Source organism: Rhipicephalus microplus, unplaced genomic scaffold (genome assembly GCF_043290135.1).
Source record: "Rhipicephalus microplus isolate Deutch F79 unplaced genomic scaffold, USDA_Rmic scaffold_12, whole genome shotgun sequence".
NCBI classification, from domain to species: Eukaryota; Metazoa; Arthropoda; class Arachnida; order Ixodida; family Ixodidae; genus Rhipicephalus; species Rhipicephalus microplus.
In genome coordinates, this window is record NW_027464585.1 from 22,766,399 (window position 1) to 22,790,061 (window position 23,663).

The 23,663-nt window shown below is 46.4% G+C and overlaps 1 protein-coding gene across 1 annotated transcript in view; it reads left to right on the forward strand.

The window, feature by feature from the left end:
- LOC119166691 (dipeptidyl peptidase 1) overlaps window positions 1–23,663 on the forward strand; it is a 245,086-nt gene that overhangs the window by 217,100 nt on the left and 4,323 nt on the right. The window contains exon 7 of the mRNA XM_037418012.2: window positions 3,511–3,682. Coding sequence (XP_037273909.2) covers window positions 3,511–3,682 — 172 coding nt within the window. The remainder of the gene's footprint in view (window positions 1–3,510; window positions 3,683–23,663) is intronic.

Consider the following 23,663-nt stretch of genomic DNA (forward strand, 5'->3'; position numbering starts at 1 on the left):
GGTCGGCTAGAGAGTGTCGCCAAGCGGAACAGTCTGCAGATGGTTTTGCATTGCGGCCCACAGCACCCTGGCATTTATTCTCCAAAGTTCTTTTAGGCGCGCTTAGCGCGAGGATGGTGTCGTAGCGGAAGCTAGGCCTATGGTGCAGTCAAACGCAGCTCATAGCGCAGCTTGCACTCTCGCGCCAACATACAGCTGGTGCAGTGCGGCGGAGAAGGAAGACCTGGCCGCGAGAACCAATATGGCGCTTGTTTTCATGGAAACCGGGACTGGCAACATTGTGTTTCAGCAGGCGGCGGCAAGTGGTGAGTCAAGGCTGACACCACCTTAAAACACAGAATGGCGCACCCATGAAGGCTTCCTAGCTCGGAGTAAAGGTCGGCGCTAAGCTCGTCGCGATCCCCCGATGCGCGCTCATCTCCCATGCGTGCTTTGCTCCGCGGAAGGAAGGGGCCTTATCCGCGCACTTATCCTGCGGCGGGGAAGAACAGCGTGCCTTCGACGTTGACCCGAACGATTGCGTTAAGTTGCCGGGCGCACGATGATCACTTCGCTCGCTGGACAGGCCCCATTTGCGAAAAGAATGCGCTTTTCAAAGACAGCGAAGTAACAATGGAGGCACTTGTTAGTTCGCACTCATATCTGCACCTGTGATTACATTTCGTGCCTAGTTTTTGTTTAAACAGCACGTTAGTTGTCGAGCTGCAAACATTGTTTGTTGGCTCTCAACCTGTGTGTGTTGTTTTCATGCGTCCTTTGTGCGTGAAGAGCGCACTGCACGTTTCGATCTCCTTGCCCTTCTTAGCATTACATTCAAAGTTGCTATGACATGCATCGCTTCGCCCTTGTGGCGAAACTGTGACTTTTCTTAAGAATGCGCATTCTCATAAACTAAAGTGCACGTTTAAACAATCCACGAACGTGCACGTTCAAACAATCTGTTCCAGCAACTGCCTATTTTCCCATGCTCTGGAAAAAAGATCTGAGGAAAAGAATATTTACTTTTCATCCAAATAAGCCACCATGAATTGGTGGGGTAGCTGTGGCCCCCCTTCGAATGAACTTCGAAGCATTAGCTGAAATACTTCGCTTCATATTGAATAAAATTTTAGTCAGGGCATCAATTCCTGAGAAATTAAAAACGGCAATAGGTGAGCCGTTGTTCAAAGCAGAAAAAATGATGATATAGAACACTACTGACCAATTTTTATTTTGGTTATACTCTCCTAGATACTAGAAAAAATCATCTTGGCTGAGCAGCGCACACTGGACGAGGACGGAAGAAAAGAACACAGACAAGCGCTTCCGTCCTCGTCCCGTGTGCCCTGTTCAGCCAAAATTAACCCATACCAACTCACTCAAGCTTCTATTCTTATACTGGGAAAAAATTTTGCTTTAATGTATCACGTTGTTCTTACAAAGATGTGCGCTACTAACACGCCGATAATTCAGATTCATTGCTAGTCGCAATACTATAAATATATTAAAAAGTTTAGTGACGAAATATATTCGGCTTTAGACAAAAACTTGTTCTGTTGTTTTGTGTTCTTAGACTTAGCAAAAGCGTTCGAAACTGTGAACCATATCACTTTATTAGAAAATCTATTTTGGTTGGGGTTCAGGAACCTTTTTATCGTGTTCTGTATAATTACCCACAAAACAGTAACAGGTGGTTAAGGGAGGTAGGGAAGTAACAAGCAATAAAAAATATATTACAGTGGGTGTGCAACAAGAATCGCTATTGTCAGCGCTGTTATTCAATTTATTTATGAGTGACTTTTTTTCAGGAATATGTAAAGACAAAGTGTATCAGTATGCCGAGGATACGGTGCTGGTAACACATTACATACGTTATGAACGAGCGAATAATGCCCTTCAGAATGCAATTCACAATGTCATGCTATGATTAAGGAAAATTGCCTAATGGTAAACGAAAAAGAACCAAACTGATCTGTTTCCGAACCCCTCTATACATACAAAAAATAGATTTGTCAATTTTTCTTCACACCTAGCATTGCAATTCATCCAACTGTACTCCAGTAGAAATTGTTGAGTCATTCGTATAGTTAGGCGCACTTTTCCAGAGTGGTATGTCTTGGCAGCATCACATGACATTTATGTGTTCTAAACTAGGAAGCGTGGCATGTCTGCTTTCCAACATATAGAGCTTGGTGCCTCTGCCAGTGAAAAAATGATAGCTCAATCGCTAGCATATAGTGCCGTGAGATATGGTATTAGAGTTTTCACATTTTGCTCAGAGCACAGCAAACCACGCATAGACATTTAATTCGCTTCGAAATATCCTAACAAGTTTAGCTTACGGAAATAAGGTAGGTGCCAATACTATTTTATGACCACTGAGAGAAAAAATAACGTTTTACCGTACCACGATTTGCTACCAGATATCAAGAAGCATGTAGAAGTGTATACATTCCGAAAATTTTCAATGAATTACGGCATCTCTCATAATCATATGGTGGTTTTTGGACGTTAAATTCTACATATCAATCAACACTGAAAACAGTATATTATATAAAAGCCCAAAATATTGCAAAGCGAAAATTCCGGCAAGCAAATACATGGATAGGAAAAACAGAACGAAACAAACCGTAGCTTAAAAGGAAAAAAAAACAGAGAAAGAGGTAACGGCAGAGGAATGAAAAAAATTGAAAACGTGACCAGGATGCGCAAAACAGCACTTGCTTATTGAGCGCTCAGCTCAGCAAAAAAAGAATATGTTTATGTTGAAACACTTTGTGTGATAGATTAGCAAGTGCGTGGACAAACTACGATATGGTTGGGCTCTGTAGTACATATTCAGGCAATGCATTCCATTCGCGGATGGCACGAGGCGAAAAAGATTGTTTCAAGAGGTTGGTTTGGCAGGAATGTTCAGTTATTTTGAGTGAATAAAACAAGGGCGCCGACCCCACGGTTTGATGTACAAATCCTTGTCTCAGTATTTTGACGTATTCGTGGTGAATTAGGTATATTATTTTAAATCTCTCTCGATAGTGTGGTATCTCTAGAGGTTCAAGGCTCGCGTCCTGTAGTAAAGCACTAAGGAATGTGTGACGACGGTAATAATTGAAAATGAATCTGACTGAATTTTGTTTTATGCTCTCGATTTCACTTGTGGTTGTCGGGGGGCAGGGACACCATGCAGGAGCAGCACATTCTTACAATAGCCTAATGGACGCCAACAATCTTGTATTATTATTTCAAGGTAGGAGAGCATCAATAACAGTAAACCCCTAACATCACGGGATCTTACTAATCACTCACACGGACGCACTCATACAGCTTAACTGTCCGGCCATGCGCCTCTTTTCATGTCATACCCATAACACTGGTTGCTTCTCAGGAACTTGCACGCGTGACTCTATGAGTGAAACTTTATTTGCACGTGCATTAGTTGCGCGTATCTCCGTCAATTTCCCGCTATATACTTTGGCTGAAGGCTCAAGTGAAATAAAGAACAAGCGACGAAATTGTTGGACCATGATGCAGGCTGCAGCGGAGGCTTTCCGTACCTGATCGGCGGCAAGTACGCGCAGGACTTCGGCGTCGTGGACGAGGCATGCAACCCTTACACTGGAGTAGACGGGCCCTGCAAGACGAGCCCCAACTGCACCAGGCACTACGTGGCAAAGTACCGGTACTGCGGGGGATACTACGGAGCGTGAGTATTTGCAGTGGCTACATCGAGAAATATTGCAACAGCACAATCCTGGTTTGAGATGCTGGTTGATAACTGAGGGTACTTTTGGCACTTATTGAACGAAGACACAAATAAACAGGACGGGCGCCGACTTCCAACTGATTTTAGTCCACAGTAGAAGGGGATATTAGAGCCCAAGCGAGACGATGTGCGCGCGCATCACGTTTTCCCTTGACAACCAAAAAAGCGCAACTGGTTAATCTCAGTCATGCAGGGACAGTGAAGATGCAATACGCCTCTATGCATTCTCTCGTGTGGTCAAGCAATTGAAATAAATGATGTCTGAAAAATGAATATTCCTTTGTGTTCGGTCTGGGGCTGGAGGAGGGTGTCCCCCCTACACAGCCTGAACACGAAGGAATTCAGGAACCTGACCTCCCCCACCCCCTTTTCCGTTAATCACGCCACGGGTATCGTCCCACTGGTCGTCTATGATTTGCCGTCGCGCACCAAGTGGCATCTTGTTGCAGAGATGAAGCGTTATACTTCGTAGTTTTCCAAACGATATTGTGCGCATGCGCGAGATGCGAGAGAGAACGCTCAAGCTTCTGAGTAAAGGGTTCCTATTTTAGTCGAACTGTGTGGGGGGACGAGATCATAGGAGTCGGAGGGGGGTTGTGAAAGGGGCAGTTGCCCTCCTCCAACCACAGCAGCACTTGCATCAAGCCCAAGCATCATCCGCGTTCTCCCCTTTCTCCTGCCACAATGTTTGCATCCCCTCAAGCCATTATTCTGCCGATGCCTATGAACGAGACACGAAGAAAAAAGCCTGGCAAATAAGCATCGGAAACTAACTGGATTTTTTTTTGAAAAGTGAGATTATCTTTATAGGGAGTATGCACTAAAACGGAGCTGCAATATGGCGCAGCAGCGCGTCGGGTCATTTTTCCACGCAACAGACGACCGATGCTTGCCACTGTGTTAATGTGACGGGTGTGTTGTGGTGTTTCTTTACCTTACATGTTCTCGTAGTCTGCATTTACAATGTGTGTGGGTTCGAGCGTCTTTTTAAGGTTTTACGATGCGAAACAGAGCGAACAATGAGAGCCCAGAAGGAGGCACACCGGAACAAGCTCTGTGTTTCTTCGCGGCGTTTATTTCTGTGTCCTCGTTTTTGCTCTCTTTTGCATCGAAGAAGCATTTACAGTACTGCGGTGTTGAAGTTTCTTCTGCTTTTGCGTGCTGTGGCACGCTCTTGCTGGGTGTTGATAACTTTAAAAACGCCACCGCCAGCTGTGAAATATATTGCTCGGGTTGCCACAACGCGTGCTGAGGCACGCGTTGGCTCCTTATTTTATTTTCCTTCCCCTTCCTCTGCATAAAGCCGCATAGGTGACTTCCTTGTGAAAGACAGTAACAGATCCACACTTATTTCTTTATTTTTTTTCCTTGCAAGAACCTTTACAGATACTGCGCAAGGCCATGTGCATGATGGGTACATTGCCAAAGGGGCGAGCGCTATCCGACGACTACTTCCCGAATGATATTGGCTATTATCATAGTGTCCATCGGCTCTTTGGATCACAGGACAAACTCCGTGACGCGGGAACTATCAATCCTCAGGAACTCATAATTACGTCACAAGTCGTCTCATGAAGCAACCATGGAAGAAGTTCTTCATCGTCCTGCTGGGGAGCTAGGCTGTACGTAATTTACCGCACGTCATTGACCTGGCGGTTTTTTGTAGCTATCCGTAAAGTTAGCGAGAGGGAAAGTAATGAAGTGCCGCAATGAGGCGCCCAGCCCATCGTACTTTCCTGTCGAGGTATATACATGTACACTGATAGTGTAACTTCCATAAAAGCCCAAAATCCAGTAGTCGGTGGTTTATTGCCACTCTAGTCATCTACGTGAGAAAGGGACAACTAACAGCGAACAAAAGTTTAAAGATAAATTTTGACACCAAAACCAGAAGCGGTACCGACGTCACACATTTACCCTACAGGGTGTGAAAGTTGAATTTTTTTTATTTGCTGCCCTTTTAGTTGCCCTTTTTAATACGAGTATTATTGCGCCTTGTGGCTCGCTCATTGCATGCAGGAGAAAAAAAACAAGAAACCTGAAAATTGAGGAAGCAAAGTTCTTTTATTAGACAAATGATGTACTCAAACTATGCACCACAAACTTCACCGAGGCAATTGTGAGAGAACTGTTAGCGAGCACAATAGCATATTAGTCCGAAAACTCACGTTGCCCAATCATCAAAAACCACTGCAGGGAGACCGGAGCTTTAAAAATATAAATTTGGAAACAGTAGAGCACAGCGTCTTGTTGCTTAGCGTGTCGCGTTGACTGTCACCAAAGGCGAGGGCACACCAGCCGTGCGCCAGCTAAAGCAGTCGGCAGTCACAGTAGGAGGCTACCTACACATTCTGTGAACTACTTCAGCTCTGAAATGTCACACCAGTAAACAGCACATAAAAAATAAAATACTGAACGTACACCCGAAACCACCACGGAAAAGTGAGCAACGCCTCGTTGACCTGGCAGTACGTCGAACCAAAGAACGTGCTGAACAAAAGATAAGCTCCTATAGCGGACTGCCCGGATACGCCCCTCTGACCCCCTTTTCTGGCACTCAACCGAAAATTGAGGCAACCGACCATTTAGCCAGGTGTTAAATACGCTGTATAGTAACTCTATGGTAACTTTGACGCATAAAATTACGATTGTTTGATATAAGAGCGCACTACGCAAACGCAGACAAGATTGACAGGGACAAGCCTGTGTCCCTGTCTATCCTGTCAGAATCTATGTAGTGCACTCTTATTTTAAACAATCATGTATCACTAACTCGGCAAATCAACCATAGCGATAAAATTACGAATATTTGAAGAAAAAATGAAATTTAATTTTAGTTTTGGTTGTTTGTTCCCTTCTTACCTAGTTGTGCTTCAATAGCCGGCATGATTTGATGCCTGTGGCAGTAGGTTTCCGACACTTTTCGTTCCGAGTTTCGCGACTCATGTAATTTAACCATGAATGTTCACTGCGGATGAATAGGTAGCCAAGTTACCGATATGTTCCTGGTGTTATTTTTGCCGCAGCTCATGCTTGTAAAATCAAATCGCATAAGCTAAGCACTGATTTGTCTTACCATCCCTGCACAGCTTTGCACTCACCTGCCTATTGAAGACAACGCCGCTGCCGCCGTAATGGCTGATTAAGGCAGATGAGAAATTTTGTGCGCGCACCGCACGTGCATTAGGTCAGTGAGGCGTGTTCTTGAGTTGGAGCTTGGCTTAGCCGCAGAGCTCTGTGCCTTGACGACAGCTCTTTTGTTTTCGTGCACTCTCCTACTTTGACTTTCGGCATCACATCATCATCAGCCTGACTACGTCCACTGCAGGACGAACGCCTCTCCCACGTTCCGCCAGTCGACTCGGTCCTGCGCTTGCTGCTGCCAATTTATACCCACACACTTCGTAATCTCATTTGCCCACCGAACTTTCTGTCTCCCCCTAACCCGCTTGCCTTCTCTGGGAATCCAGTCAGTTACTCCTAATAACCACCAGTTATCTTGCCTACGCGCTACATGCCTGCTCACGTCCACTTACTCCTCTTGATTTCAACTAAGATATCCTTAACCCCGTTTGTTCTCCACTCTCCTCTGTTCTTGTCTCTAAAAGTTATACCCATCATTTTCCTTTCCATCGCTCCCTGTGTCGTCCTCAATTTAAGCTGAACCCTCCTTGTAAGCCTCCAGATTTCTGCTTCGTATGTAAATACCGGCAAGATGCAGCTGTTTTATACCTTCCTCTTGAGGGATAGTAGCAATCCACCAGTCATGATTTGAGAGTGCTTGCTCAATGTGCTCCACTCCATTCTTATTCTTCTAATTACATCAATATCGTGGTGTGTCTCCGCGGTTATTACCTGTCCTAAGTATATGTAGCCTTTCACAACTTCAAGTGCACTATTACCTATCTCGAAGCGCTGTTTTTGTTGTTCATTACTTTCGTTTTCTGCAGACTAATTTTAAGACCTACCTTTCTGCTCACCTTGTCTAACTCCGTGATCATGAGTTGCGATTTGTCCCTCGAGTTACTCAGCAATGCAATGTCATCGGCGCAGCGTAGGTTACTAAGGAATTCTTCATTCCCTTTTATCCCTAACTCTTCCCATTCTAGGCCTCTGAAAACCTCCTGTAAGCACGCGGTAAATAGCAGTGGGAAGATTGTATCCCCCTGCCTTACACCTTTCTTGGTTGGTATTTTGTCACTTTCTTTACGAAGCACTGTGGTCGCAGTTGATCACCTGTAGATTTCTTCCAGGATGTTTATATATGGTTTGTCGACACCCTGAATCCACAGTGTCCGCATCACTACTGATATTCCTACTGAATCAAGCGCCTTCTCGTAATCAATTAAAGCTATGTATAGTGATTGGTTTTATTTTGAGAATTTCTCTATTACCTGATTGATAATATTGACACGTGTATGGAACTGCCGCTCCAGATGAAATGGCACCCAAAAGGAGGAAGACGACAACGTGGTTGTTGTGGGTCGGCCCCTCGAGTTTTGCCCCGTTGGCCTGCGTAACTGTGCGCCCTTTAAGGCGTTAACAAGACCCGCTGTCGGTGAATAAATCCTCCCCGTAACATCTTTTGATGGAAGGTGCGGGGTGTTCACAAAACCCGGCTCTGGAACTCCGCAGTGGTCGCCAGCTTTGTCCAGCCACGATGCCTGAAACCGGCATTCAGGCCTAGCCATCCGCACCAGCTCTATCACCTGTGATTCCCCGCCTTCTTCTTGACCCTGGTAAGTTTTCCGGGACGGAGAGCATGGACGTCGAATATTGGCTCGCATTATTCGACCGCGTCAGCAAGCACTATAGGTGGGACGAGACGCTTACGCTGGCAAATATTCTATTCTACCTACTGAGTACGGCACGCACCTGGTATGAGACGCATGAAGAATTAACCAGCTGAGACACATGCGAGCAAAGGCTTTGCGACTTCTTAGGTCGGTCAGTTGCTCGTCAGATGGCAGCCAGGTCGGAACTCGCGTCGTGCGTTCAATCATCGATGGAGTCGTACGTCACGTAAATCCAAGACGTCCTAGCACTGTGCCGGAAGACTGACCAAGACATGTCCGAAGTGGAGAAGATCAGCAACATGTTGAAAGGCATTGCTGACGATGCTTTCAATATACTAATGTGCAAGAACTGTACCACTGTCGACTCTCATATCTTAATGCCGACAATTTGAACAGGCTAAAAGCAGGCGAATAGCCCACCACTTCACGAGACTACCAAACACCACTGCGACTTCGTCTTGCGAGGATTCTGCAACGCCCCATTCACTTGCGCCTCCTGTCAATATCGCAAGGATTGTTCACCAGGAGCTGGACGCCATGGCACCCGCTTCCTATCAGCCCCTGCGCGAGACAACTGGTCAACAGTTTCGCTTATTTAAGCTGTCGTACGTCAGGAGTTTCCTAACCTGGGCGTCCAGGTTCCCCAGCCTACCAGGCACATGCCGCAGTCCGTGAGCACTCCCGTCCACAACGCTGACCACCACTCTGCTCCACTTGTCGCTGCGGCAGCTTCGTCTCCTCGGTTTCCATCACGCTACCTAAATCCATCTGAGTGGCGCACGCACGATGATCGATCCATCTGCTTTTCTTGCTCTCGAGTTGGTCCCATCTCCCGCCATTTCCGCAACAGGTGGTAGTTCCGGCCAAGGTTTCCTAATGTCGACCGACATCAGGACCGTGAACACTATTCGCAACCCGCTTTTTCGGATGACCATCTTCAGGACCCTTCTCCTCGCCGTTCATCTCCACGCTCCGAATCGTCCTACGCTGACGTCGTCGCCGAAAAAACTGGCCTAGCCACCCGCCATCACTTCAAGGCCGGCCGTCACGCTCGCCTCAACGCCGCCGCACTCCGTCACTGGCTTATTCTGGTCATCCCACGGGAAACTGACGAGTGCAGCTCTTGGAGGTGGCACTGTGTTGACGACTCGGAACGAAAACCCTCAACCGGCTATAAATTCAAGACGCAATTTACTTCGAGTGTTCCTTGATGGCCTCGCCATCACTCCTCTAATTGACACTGGTGCCCAAGTATCTGTTATGAGTTCTACATTTCGACCTCGCCTGAAAAAGGTTCTCACACCTGCTATGTTCTCTACTGTTCGAGTGTCCAACGGAAGTCGAACATTGGTACTTGGCATGTGCACTGCCCGCGTTACTGTTGCTGGACACCACACTTCCGTTCTCTTCGCAGTCCTCGAGGCTTGCCCACACGACTTCATCCTTGAAATTTATTTCTTAACCGCCCACTCCGCCCTCATCGATTGTTCTACCGGCATCTTATGGCTCTAATTGCCTTTGTGCACCGATTTCACTCCTCCAAGTCGCACTGGGCCACGATCCGTGGAGTCTTTACGGCTACCACTCCAGGCTGCTATGTACATTCCTATGTCGCCCTTTCCGTCCGTTCCTGATGGAGACTATCTGGTGGCCCCACCCATTTATTTGACCCTTACGCATCACATCGCACTACCACATACTATAGTGGTTGTTACTAACGACACGGCGCTACTTCCTATTCTGAACTTCTCTACGTCGACCCAATTTCTTCCCCAAGGCATCACTTGAGCTGATCTTTCCACCATGAATGAATTTTCGATTTGTTCTTTCACTCCTGACACCAAGACCATGGCGAAACCTGTCATCACCCCGCAATATACGGCGTCCCTCGACAAAATGATATTTCCCAAGTTGCAGCACTCCGAAGTGTTCTATTTTCTTAAGTGGATATCTTTGACGTCGACGACCGTGTCCTGGGCCGCACAAGTGCCGAAGCCCACCGCATCGACACCGGTGACGCCAGTCCACTCCACAAACACCCTTATTGCGCGTCACATGCTGAGTGCCAAGTTATATGGACGGAGGTCGAGAAAATGCTGAGCAAAGACGTCATTGAGCCTTCATCGAGTCCTTGCGCATCCCCTGTGGTCTTAGTTAAAAAAAAGGACAACACTTAGCGATTTTGCGTCGACTATCGCCACCTGAATCGGATCACCAAGAAGGACGTTTATCCTCTACCCCGAATCGAAGATGTGCTCGACTGCCTCCACGGCGCCAACTATTTCTCGTCCCTTGATCTTGAATCCGGCTATTGGCGAATTTCGGTCGACGACTGCGACCGCGAGAAAAGAGCATTGATCTCACCCGATGGCTTTTACCAATTCAAGGTCATGCCTTTTGGGTTGTGCAATGCCCCGGCTACTTTTGAACGGATGACTGACTCTCTTTTCCGCGGTTTATAATGGTCGACTTGCCTTTGCTATCTGGACGATGTAATCATTTTCTCGCCCTCCTTCGAAAGCCACCTGTCTCGTCTCTCGGCAATTCTGGACTTTTTCCGTTGCGCTGGTCTCCAACTGAATTCGAGGAAATGCTCATTTGGACGCCGGCGAATTAAACTACTCGGCCACCTTGTTCACACCACTGGTTTTTACCTCGACCCTGACAAAGTCGGTGCAGTCCGAGAATTCCCCGTTCCACGTTCAACACAAGAAGTTCGCAGTTTTATTGGGCTCTGTTCATACTTCCGCCGCTTTGTCTTCACCTTCGCGGATATTGCTAGGCCTCTCACGGATCTTCTCAAAAAGAATGTGGCCTTTTCTTGGTCAAAGGACCAAGAACATTCCTTCGCGTCGCTAATTACCACTCATACATCATCACCTGTGTTGGCTAATTTTGGTCCAGCCACTCGAACAGAGCTTCGCACCGATGCAAGCTGCCTGGGCATCGGTGCTATGCTCGCTCAGATACAGAATGGCACCAACCGTGTGATAGCCTACGCTAGTCGCCTTCTGTCGCAAGCGGAAAAAATTATTCCGTCACTGAGCGGGAATGCTTAGCCCTCCTTTGGGCCATTGCCAAATTCCGTCCATGTACTTATATGGACGTCCGTTCGCAGTCATCACGGACCATCATACGCTTTGCTGGCTGTCGACGCTTAAGGACCCTACAGGAAGACTCGGCCGATGAACACTTCTATTACAGGAGTGCACGTTCTCGGTCGTGTACAAATCTGGAAACTTGCACATGGATGCTGGCTGCTTCTCCCAGCACCCCGTTGATCCACCTAACTTCACCGATTCGGAATCTGATGTTGGCGTTTTAGTCATCACTGACTTTCTGAACGTGGCCGACGAACAGCGCCTAGATGCATCGCTGCTCACCATCATTGACCACCTTCAATCGCGTCATACTGACCCTTCCCTCAGCAGAATCCTGCTTTAAGACAACGTTTTGTACCACCACAACTTACACACCGACGGCGTGGAACTTTTACTCGTCATACCACATCACCTGCGAAAGGATGTTCTGCGACAATTTCACGACGCTCCAACTCCTGGGCATATAGGCGTCTCCAGAACTTACGACTGCGTTCGACGACGAGCATTCTGTAAGGATCTTTACCGCTCCGTTCGCCCTCGCTTCTTGCGACCTTTTCCAACGACGAAAGAAGCCTACGACTCCCCTTGCCGGTCTTCTTCAGCCTATTGAAGTTCCAGCCGAGCCATTTTATCGAGTGGGGTTGGACTTGCTAGGGTCCCTTTCTACTTCCACAACTGGAAATAAATGAATTGCAGTGGCCACAGATTATGCCACTCGATATGTAATCACTCGAGCGCTACTAACCAGCTGCGCAACTGACATTGCCGACTTCCTGCTCTACGACAATATTCATGGCGCTCCGTCTCACCTGCTCACAGACCGTGGTCGCTACTTTCTATCTCGGTAGGTTGATGGTCTACTTCGATCTGGTGCTACCCGTCACAACTTCACCACGTCTTATCACCCTCAGACTAATGGCCTTACGGAGCACCTAAACCGCACATTGACAGACATGCTTTTCATGTACGTATCTACCTACCACACTCATTGGGACATAGCTCTGCCGTTCGTCACCTTCACCTATAACTCATCACGTCATGAAACAGCAGGCTACTCCCCATTTTATCTACTCTTCGGACGGCATCTCTTGCTGCGCCTCGACACACTGCTTTCATCGGAGCACTCATCCTCCACTTTGTACGCTCAGGATGCCATCACCTGTGCCCTCACGGCACGCGCGGTAGCCCGCGCTTGGTTATTGTCGTCGCAGACAGCACAAAAGTCTCTTTACGACCGTCAACATAGGGATGCTGTCTTTTTTCTGTGGAATCTCTTGTTCTCCTGTGGCTCCCATCTCGACGTGTTGGCCTCTGCGAGAAACTACTATCGCGATACGCTCGGCCCTACCTAGTCGTTCGTCAGGTCACACCTCTGGCCTTCCAGATTGCCGCGACCGCCAACTCATCGGCTGCTGCACCCAGAACGGAAGTAGTCCACGTTTCTCGTCTCAAGCGCGACAACGCTGACTCTCTCATTTAATAGGCATCAAGACGGTGCCTTACCGGCCGGGTTGATGATACGCGTATGGAACTGCCGCTCCAGCTGAAACGGCACCCAAAAGCAGGAAGAACACAACGTGGTTGTTGTGAGTCGGCCCCTCGAGTTTTTCCCGTTGGCCTACATGACTGGATGCTCCTTAAGGCGTTAGCAAGACCGGCTGTCGGTGAATAAATCCTCCCCGTAACAATATGAAAGTGGTCGATTGTTCAGTATAACCTGTCCAAAATCTTGCTTGTTCTTTTGGTTCATTGAATTCTATTGTTGTCTTCATACTGTTAGCAATTACCTTAGTAAATAGATGGTATACGACGGAAAGCAAGCTAATCAGCCTAATTCTTGAAGTCCTTGTCATCTCCTTTCTTATGTAATAAGATGATGTTAGAATTCTTCCAAGATTCTGGGACTCTTCCCGTCAGGAGACACTTCGTAAACAGGGTGGCTAGGTTTCCTAACACAATCTGTCCTCCATCCTTCAGCAGGTCTGATGTTACCAGATCCTCACCAGTAGCTTCGCCTGTTTGCATCACTTCCAAGGCTTTTCTGACTTCTTCTGTCATTACAGCTGGCATGTCATTTGGGTTACTGATAGTTCTTACATTATGGTCATGGTTGCCCCGGCTACTGTAGAGATCTCTGTAAACCTCTCTCCTATTTTAACTATTCTAGCCATATTGGTACTTACTTTGCCTTGCTTTTACCTTAGTGCATGCATCTGCTTTTCGCCTTTCCCAAGTTTGCTGTTCACCGCTTTGACGCTTCCTCCATTCCTTAGAGTACTTCACTTCTCTCCGTGTAATACCTTTTTACATCGGATACTTTCGCTCATTAATCAACTTCGAAAGCTCTGCCAGTTCGATTTTGTATGTTGTGTTTGAGGCTTTCATGCTTCGACATTTTAAATGAGAACTTCGTTTCCTGGAACAGCTTGCCAGTGTCCTGTCTAACTACCGTACCTCCAACTTCTACTGCACATTCTGTAATTATACTCGTCAGATTATCATTGTGTTAACACTTAGGCTGGCTTCCTCAATAAGAGCCGAATATCTGTCCTGAAGCATAACTTTAAATTCCCGTACTTTCCCCCTCAGTGCTAGCTCATTGATTGGCTGCTTGCATATAGGTTTCTGTCCTGCCTTCTTCAAGACATGGCGAATTCGAAACCTTACTATTCTATGGACACTGCATCGTACCTTGTCAAGCACTTCCACATCTTGCACGATGCCTTGGTGTGCACTCATTATAAAGTCTATTTCGTTCTTACTTTTGCCTTTAGGGCTCCTCCATGTCCACTTACGGTTTCCTCATTTTCGGTAGAAGGTATTCAAGAGCCGTAAATTATTGCGTTCTGCGAATTCCACTAAAAACTTCCCTCTGGCCTATCTAGTACTGATGCCATAATCCCCTACTGCCTGGTCTCCAGCTTGCTTCTTCCCTACCTTAGCATTGAAGTCGCCAATCAGTATAGTACTCTGCGTTTTGAACCTTTCTCTTTGGCGATTCCACGTCCTAATAGAAGCTTTCAACTAGCGCGCGTCATCATGGCTGGATATAGGCGCATAAGCCTATACCACCTTCATCTTATATATAACCCTTATTCGGCACGAGATAAAATCCTATTTTTCATTAAAAATTTTATCGTTGAGCTTTCTGTTTTTTCGCTTGAAACAACCGTAACACGTGCCCTAATCAACATTAATCTGATGCTGCTCGACGAGCAACAACGTCGTGCTGCTCGCCCAGGTACACAAATCTATACAGAATGCGGTAGCAGAGGAAACTTCCAATGCGGGAGTATTGAAAATGCAACACGCCAGACCACGGAAAAAAAAATAGCACCACACCACACTCGTGACATAAACACAGCAAACACAGTGACGAGCATGGGTCTTCTGGTGCATGAAAGCCTCAAAAATGACAAGCACCTTCGCGGAACACGATGCCACATAGCGTCTGGGTTTCAGAGTGTACTATAGTGAACTACAGTGCATGCTATAGTGCACACTCCCTATTCGCAGCCAGGTCGGGCTATGGCTGGCAGCAACGTCTCCCCGGAAGTGTGGTCGGCGGCACGTATACAAATACACGCTGCAGCGCTTCGTTGCGTGTGGTCCTAGCCGATACTTGGTGAATAAAATGTGTTGACTCTCATTTACAGGTAATACGTGCGCTCCTTTCTACTGAATCGGTGCACGAAGTCTATGCAATGTTATCATTACGTCCGTGTAAAACGCATTCTGTTTATCAAAGGTATGCGCGCCCTGGGCGAATCTCTGTATGCTTTCGCACTGAATCACGCTGTTGGTGTGTTGTTTGTACGTTTTCAGCTTATGTCTTGCCTACTACGCACTGCTGATGTGTGCCAGTACCACTTATTAACTTTTTTCTCGTCTGCATACCAAAAAAAGAGAGAACGAATGGTCGTAAAAGTTTGCGTATCTGTGTAATGAGTTCAGCACCACCGTTCGCACTTATTCGCATATGCATTTTTTTATCCTTATGTTCACCATGAAACGTGGGACAGTCCATAAGTCAAGTCAGTGAAGCTTAGTGGCTGACAGGCTTTGCGCAACATAGCGTTTACCACGTATACATACATGTAAATACCTTGTAAGTGTTCAGCCATAAATAAGCCTTCGTCGATGGATAACGCGCATGACAGTGCCATATCACTAAGTTCTCGTTATTTTATGGGACAAGCGTGTTTTAGGCACAAAGCTCCTAAAGCCGCGGGTCTGTCCATGCATGCCTGTGACCGTTTCGTAACCACATAGTTGTATTACACCCTCAGCAGGTGGCGCAAGTGCGAGGGATAGACAAACAGACGGACGAATGGATGGACGGATGCTTCTCCCCACTCATCATTATTCACTCGTGGATACGCTGTGTTTCTATTTCAAATAAATTTACCTCTGCCTTCCATTGGTCAATAACAATGCCACATAAACGCTTAAGATACTGTAAAAAAATTAGATTTTCAGTGAAAATGCACAACAATAAACAGAAGGCATGTCATCTGAATTATTTTCAACGTCTGGGCTCTTTAAAGCGTTCTATATCTGAGCGTGCAGTGGCGTACGGCAAATCCGTTTTAAGCATAGTTCAAGTACCGAAGTGTCAAAGTGTATTTGATAATAACATTTTTATGTAGTGCTGTCACGGCCAGGTGAACGGTACTAAGGGTCCTGCGCATAAGTGATAAATTACAGTGTCGTAAATTTACATCTACCAACAGCGCGCAAGTGCGTGTCCCAGAGCCTCGCTTTTTTGTTGCTGTTGTTGTTTACCACCGAGTCACTAAAACGCTGCACTCATACCACTTAATAGAATAGTGCTCGCGTTTGGCAGAATGCCAAGAGCATTTTACTATGCGCTGGTTCAGGAAGTGGCACCGACTACGATATTACTTCACTGATTGGAGGGTAGGACGACAATAAACAGCACTCTGGAAAGTTGCACTCGTCTATCTTATTACAATGTATTGGCAGCTGAGCAAGAACAAATGCTTTTGTACATTGTTTTATGCATATGCACAAGCAGTTACACTCGCGCTGAGATAACCGAGCTAACCACCCTTTGAGAACGTGCATGATGTACGCGCACATATGTCGTATTCGGGTAGGTGTTTTCAAGTGCTCTGGAGCACTCTGAAAAGGTGCGGTGCCTTGGGTTGGTAAAATTCAAGCACTCAGGCTACCTTCGGTTGGTTTTTCCAGAGCGTCAGCCTCTGACCCAGAGCACTCCCTACCGCTTTGACATCGAAGTGAGAGCGTAAAGAAGTTTGACCGGGAGGACGAATCACGTGACAAAAGTCAGCCAATCACGTGGATGCTGACAGGGGAATGATGTGGGGAGCGCGAGCGTGCATTTGTGCACGTGCGTTGTTAATGGCGTTTTTTGTGCATGTGTGGGGCGAATTCACATGCAAGAAACCATAAATTCACCATGTCAATAACGAGACGACTAGCAAAGCCGGAGGAAACGTCAATGCTGTTGCTACAGCAGCTCCCAAACAGCCTCGTGATTTGCTTTGAAGATAACAGCTCGAACGAAGACGATTGACAGATTTATGTGCTGAGCTCGGAAGCCTTTCGCTTCATTCAGACATGTCAGAGAGATAGAGAGAAAGAATATAACAAAGGTGAGATGTGTCAAAGATGCTCACTGAAGTGATCGGCACCATTTGTTGACGCGGCGCTGTAATGTTTACCCGACCGCTTCCCGCTCTGGCTGCACGGTGGCTCTACAGGCGCACTGCTCTGTCCATCTGAGATCGCCGATGAATTGGGTTGGTGCGCTGCCTCTCACGCTCCGATTGCGAGCTGCCTCTGCATCTGGCGAATCTGGGCCAGAGGACTAGAGCGGCCAACCAAATACGCCAACAGAAACACGACATGGCTAGCAGATGACGCACGGAGCAATCCACCATTGCGCGTTTCAACCAGTGGCTGCCAGGTGGCAACTTCGCTCGATTCCGCGGCCAATAGAAGCGAAGCACCTTACTCTGCGTGTCGGCGTGCGTTGTCTGCCTTTTTGACGGTAAATTTTCTGCTTGGCGCAAGAGAGGGTCATGCCACTTCCGCTCACCATGTGGCGAAAGAGAGCGAACGATTCGCGTTGCCTGTGAAGACACTTTTTCTGCGATGAATGCTGAAGTACCAGAACGTCTTGTTGGGCCAGTTGGTTCATTCTCAATGAATGTTTAGGACGTAATCCACATTGACGACAAAAAGGAACTATATCTTGTCCCCTCCCCCTTTTTACGCCTAATGTTGTCGTCTTCTTTATATTTCTTCAAGCTGGACTATACCAGCTGACAGAGAATGAGAACGCGCCCTCGCCCGCGAGAGACAACACCGACGCAGGCAGCGTGTGCTACCAAGTTTCTTTCTTTAAAAAAAAACAGACTTCTGGCCTTGCACAATCGTTTCCCGGCCACCCCTTTTCTTGACTTCCAAGGTAGTGCTGGCGGAGGATTTCTCCAGTGCGTTGTTGAACAATGAAAATTGAAGCGATTGCATCCTACTAGAAGCAGACTGCATCCTGCGCCTCTCCCCAGGTAAATTTGTGGAGTGCATTTCGTTCGTCATTTATTTCATTCTGTTCACAAGTGGGAAAAAATGTGTTGGCCAAACCATTAGGTGTGTGAATGAGCGATTGAGAGAACACAATTACAAGGCGGGTAAACTGCCACCAGAAGGTTTTCTCGCTCTTCACATTCACGCGTGTGGCTGCCGGCCTTTGTTCCAGAGTACAATCATTGTTGGTCGGCATAAAGATGAGATGACTCGGTTGATCATAGAAGCCGAACTTATTGATGCTCTTGGAGATGTATGTATTAGCAAGCCTTCAATTGCCTTGTCACCCAAGTAACTGGCGTTCCTGCGTGCGCAGTGATACGTGATTTTATCTATGTGTTTTTTTTGTTGTCCTATTTATCGTTTTTTCTTGTAGGTATATGACATTGCCGTGCATTTATCTGAATACACGTGCTCATCTGCTTGCTCTCCTAACGATTATGGCTTAAAAACGGCTTGGAGGTCAAAAATAAACATGTTGTTGCTAGTAGCGCCCTGTCCTCTGTCTATTCTTTCCTGTGTTCGTTTTTTGGCCTCGCGCTACATAAATTTCTTTCAAATGTTTCACCAACAAGCCCACATCGCTACTCTTGTCTCCCCAGGTTTCACGTTAGTGGAGTTAAGGTGCCCTTTACTACGTGCTTCAACCCTCCTCAGTGTTTTCTTTAATTTTTTTAGTGGTTTTCTCAAATTTTCGGGCCTTGGGGAACCACAACAGCCTTTCCAGAGTGCCGGGAAACTCTAAACTTTTTTGAGCACAAAGACAAAAAAATTGGGGACTCTTAAGCTTCGCCTTTGAGCGTTGAACGCGATAGCGTAATCCGGCCCCTAGTGCACCCTTCAACCACTAGGCGCATGCTTATTCAAATGCTCTATTACTTACACGCACACGCACACAATATATTAAACCTGCGCGCACTAATATTGTCGAATTAGCTCAATTTCGTCGTGACGCCTGTCAAATAAAATGCGTTAAAGGGGCCCTGGAACACTTTTTCAGGTAACCATGGAATGAATTGACTAGAAGATCTTATTGGCACACGAAGTCAATGCCGCAAAAATTTTAAGAATCCGTCCAGAGCGAGTGAAGTTACAAAGGTTCGTCGCATGCTGCAATAGCATTATTTCTTACCTCGTCCCGACGAAAGCGCTGGAAGATAAGCAGGAAGGGGTGGCAGGATAAAGAAACTACCGCGCCCCGTGACCTTGAGCACTTTTTTTTCTTGGAACGCACGGCTTTTTTCAGTGTGATCGTGCAAGCATGATTGGATGGATGGATATGGCTGTACACTTCCATTCGGGCGGTGGCTAGCGCCCCCAAGCCTTAATACTTAATGAACCAATCTTGATTTATTTATTTTTTTCCTTTAAATAGTGAGGTTGAGGATTCGTACTTTGCAGTAAATGGTTTATTTTCACTCGTGCCTTGACTTTAGCAGCCTATCAGATAACCTCCTTCTAATTATTTCTAGCCGCTTAAAGTCCATTGTGCCCCCCCCCCCCCTGTCCCTAAGCCCCAGTGCTTTGAAAAACTCTGCACCATCATCCTGTACTATAGGGTAAAGCCCTTTACAGAACATTAAGTGTTCGGCACTTTCCTCTTCCTCTCCACACGCACTGCATACTGTGTCTACGCCTTCGTATTTGACCGAATATGTCTTGGTTCGCAATACTCCCGTCCTGGCCTCAAACAGTAGGGAACTACCCTGAGTATTATCATAGATCCTTTCCTTGGCAATTTCCTGCTTAAAAGTTCGATAGATCTCTAGTGCGGACGTCTTAATCATGCATAATCTCCACATATCAGTCTCAGCTTCCTTCACCTTCTTCTCAACCGATAATTCTTTTTGGTTTGGCCCCCAGCTGTTTTCTAAATATTTACCAGCCAATTATCTTGTTCGCTTCCTCCATTTTGTATCGACATTCTTCATGTACAAGTAGCTGAATACTTTCTAGTCCAACGCTCCTCCCCCATTTCTCTCAATCGCTTCTCAAATTTATCTTGTTGCTAGATTCCCTGCTCTCAAATGATGTCCATCTCATAATACCTTGTACTCTCTCTGATTTGGTGTACTCCTGTGAGCTCCTAAGGCAGGCCTACCTATGGCACGTTGCTTAATTTCTAATCATGCTTGAACTTCTGATCTCATGCACAAGACTGCATTGCCGAACGTCAGACCAGGAACCATGACCCCTTTCCATATTCCTCTCACAACATCATACCTATTGTAATTCCAAAGTGCTCTGTTTTTCATTACCGCTGCATTCCTGTTACATTGAGTCGTCACGTATATTTCGTGTTCCCTTAGGTAATCGGCCCCATTGCTTATCTATACGCCAAGATATTTGTATTTATCTGTTATTTCTGGCGTGACCTCCTGTATTCTAAGTTCACTACCTTCATTGTCATTGGAAATCATGAATGCTGATTTTTCCTTACTGAATCTGAAATCTAACCTATCTCCCTCATTACCGCAGATGTCCATCAATCTCTGCAAATCTTTCTTGTTGTCGGCCATTAGTACTATATCATAGACGTACATCAATGTTGGTAGTGCCTGTTCGATGAGGTTTCCTTGTTTGACGAAAGAGAGGTTGAAGTCCAGTCCACCCCTCTAATTTGGCCTCTAATCCTCGTAGGAACATCATGCATAATAAGGGTAGCAGAGGACACTCCTGCCTAAGCCCCAGTTTTACCTCTGCAGGCTTGGATACCTGTTTTTCCCACTTTATAACTACACTGCTACCTTTACAGATATCCTTTGTAAAGTGATCTTCTATGCCTAGTGTGTCCAGTGTTCCCCACGATTCTTCTTGGACCACGCTATCGCTATCGTACGCTCCCTTGATATCCAAAAATGCTAGTCACAGGGGCCTGTGTTCCTTTTCTGCTATTTCGATGCACTGCGTCGGTGAGAAAAAATTGTCTTCTAACCTCCTGTGTTTCCGAAACCCATTCTGCAGTTCCCCCAGTGCTCCCCATCAACCTTTATCCATGCCTGCAGTCTTTCTTTTATAATCTGCATCGCACGCCTGTAGACCACTTATGTCACTCTTATAGGACGGTAGTTGTTTATGTCAGCTTTGTGCCCCTTTCCTTTATAGATTATACTCATCCTGCTAAGCTTCCATCCATCGGTAACTTCACCATCGATTATTATTTTGCTTACTGCCTCTCTCAAAGCCTGCTTAGACTTCGGACCTAATGTCTTTATCAGCATAATTGGAATGCCATCTGGGCCTGTTGATGTCCTACTAGGAACCCTCTTCTCAGCCCTTTCCCACTCTCGTTGTGAAAATGGAGCCTTTGCGCCACTTGATTTATCCTTGTCTGTTGCGGTGCATAAATCACTTCTTTGTTGTTATTTTCTGTCACCCGTGTTCGTATATATTCAATAGTTTTGTCCCCTTTTGGCCTAGCACCTCGAGCTTTAGTTATAAACCTCTGCTGTAGGCTCGTCTCATCTCGTAGGGAGTTTAGATGATTCCAAAATTTCGCAGCTGCATTTCTATCTTTTTTATGTACTTCTGCCAGCCACTAAGCTCCTTTTCTTCTAGTCTTTTTATAGATCAGAAGGAATGCATCCTATGTACAGCTTAGAAAGATTTCCCATTTTCTTCCAACATCATCTGTCGGTTCATCCCGCTGCTTAGCTTGCCTGTGTTCCCTAGAGGCTTCCTATGTCTCTCTTAACTTCCTCATCCCACCAACTTTTGGGTTTATGTCTTCTTTTCTGGGGTGACTTGTCATGTGCCTTAGCAAGCTCTGGCTCAAATGTTCTAATTAGATTCGTGTATGTCCACACTGTTTATTATCCTCAGTGATTACTATATTAATTTGTTTAGTAGCTATTTCAATTTGCCTTTCTGAATAAAAATTTTCCTGTAGTTGCTTATCTTGTCTCCTTCCCACTTTCACTGCTCTTCCAAAACTTAGCTTGATACGTTTGTGATCACTACCCAGACTTCTGGAGCCACCTTTATCTATGTGCATTCCCCTGAGCTTATCATACATCCTAAGTGACATCAGTGCGTAATCTATCATCGACTGCAGCCTTCCTACCTCCCATGTTATTTGCCCTTCACACTTCTCGGTACTGTTGCAAATGATCAAATAAAGCCTTTCACACATATCCAAGATCATTTTGCCTATCCGGTCAGTATACCTATCTTCTATGTGCGCCTTCACGTCCCCTAGTATAATTATCTCGGACTCTCCTCCTAACTCCTGAATGCCCTTTGATATACACTCTACCATTGCCTGGTTTTTCTCTCTGGCCTTTGCTGCCGTCCACAAGTACACGAAACCAGTGAGTGTCCTTTGCACTACCCCTTTCCCTTTTAGGCATAAATGTTCCTTGCACTCCTGCTTGACCCTTTGCCAGTCTGTACTTTTATGAATGAATGCCCCAATACCACCCCATTTCTGCTGCCTTCTGTTTTATTACAATATTCCCACGCGTAGTCCGGATTGTTAGGAGGTTGTTCCATGTCTCTGAGTTGTGTTTCTATCCCCCCCCTTTCTGCTGCCTTCTGCTTTATTACAATATTCCCACGCGTAGTCCGGATTGTTAGGAGGTTGTTCCATGTCCCTGAGATGTGTTTCTACAAAATCGTATACCATCGGTATCTCCTACCTTAGCTGTTCTATCTCTTCCCACTTCAGTTTTTTCATATTACCCTGCATGTGAATATACCCTATGTCTGAATTGGCTCGGCACTCGTGGCTACATCTATTTCTGCCCCGGTCTCTACCTATCTTAAATACTGGTGCCACTTTGGAATCGTATCTGTCCATACCACCTGTCAAAGAGTCTCCCTGGTTGTTTTCCTCGGTACTAGCTATCCTGCATACCGAAGGGCCCACTTGCCCCCCCCCCCCCAAAAAAAAAAGCTACTGCGCGTCCTGCAAGTCTCCAACTCACCTTATGGCCTTGCCACCCATCGAAGTGAATTCTGTCTCGTTGAAAACCACCTCACCTATGCACCTCTCTGTTTATTTCCACCACCTCAATGCCTTTCTTTCGACTCATCCCCCATGTCTGTTGGTTTGCGTTGACAACCGCTCTTTGCAGGTTGCCATGATGCACCGGTACCTCCGGTATCGTGCATATCACTACCTGTACCTGAGGAGAAGTGGCGCGCGTGTCATCGACGCCTTTCCCCAGTGTGGTTGCTAGTCCTACTGTATCTTCATTCAAGACATCCTTTAAACCGCTTGAAATTATCACGAGGTTTCGTCTATCAGCTGTAGTTTTGTGTTTTGCGCTCGGTTGCCTCAATACTGCTTCCAGCTTGCGTCCTGGGAACGCCCCTACTGCAACGCTCTTGTCACCTCTTACCCTCTCTTTGATGGCTTCTGTGCATCGATCTAAATTCGAGTCACCGGTGATTATCACATGGTGTGACTTTCCAGCTGGAGCGTCCTGCACCTGGGGGTTACTTGCA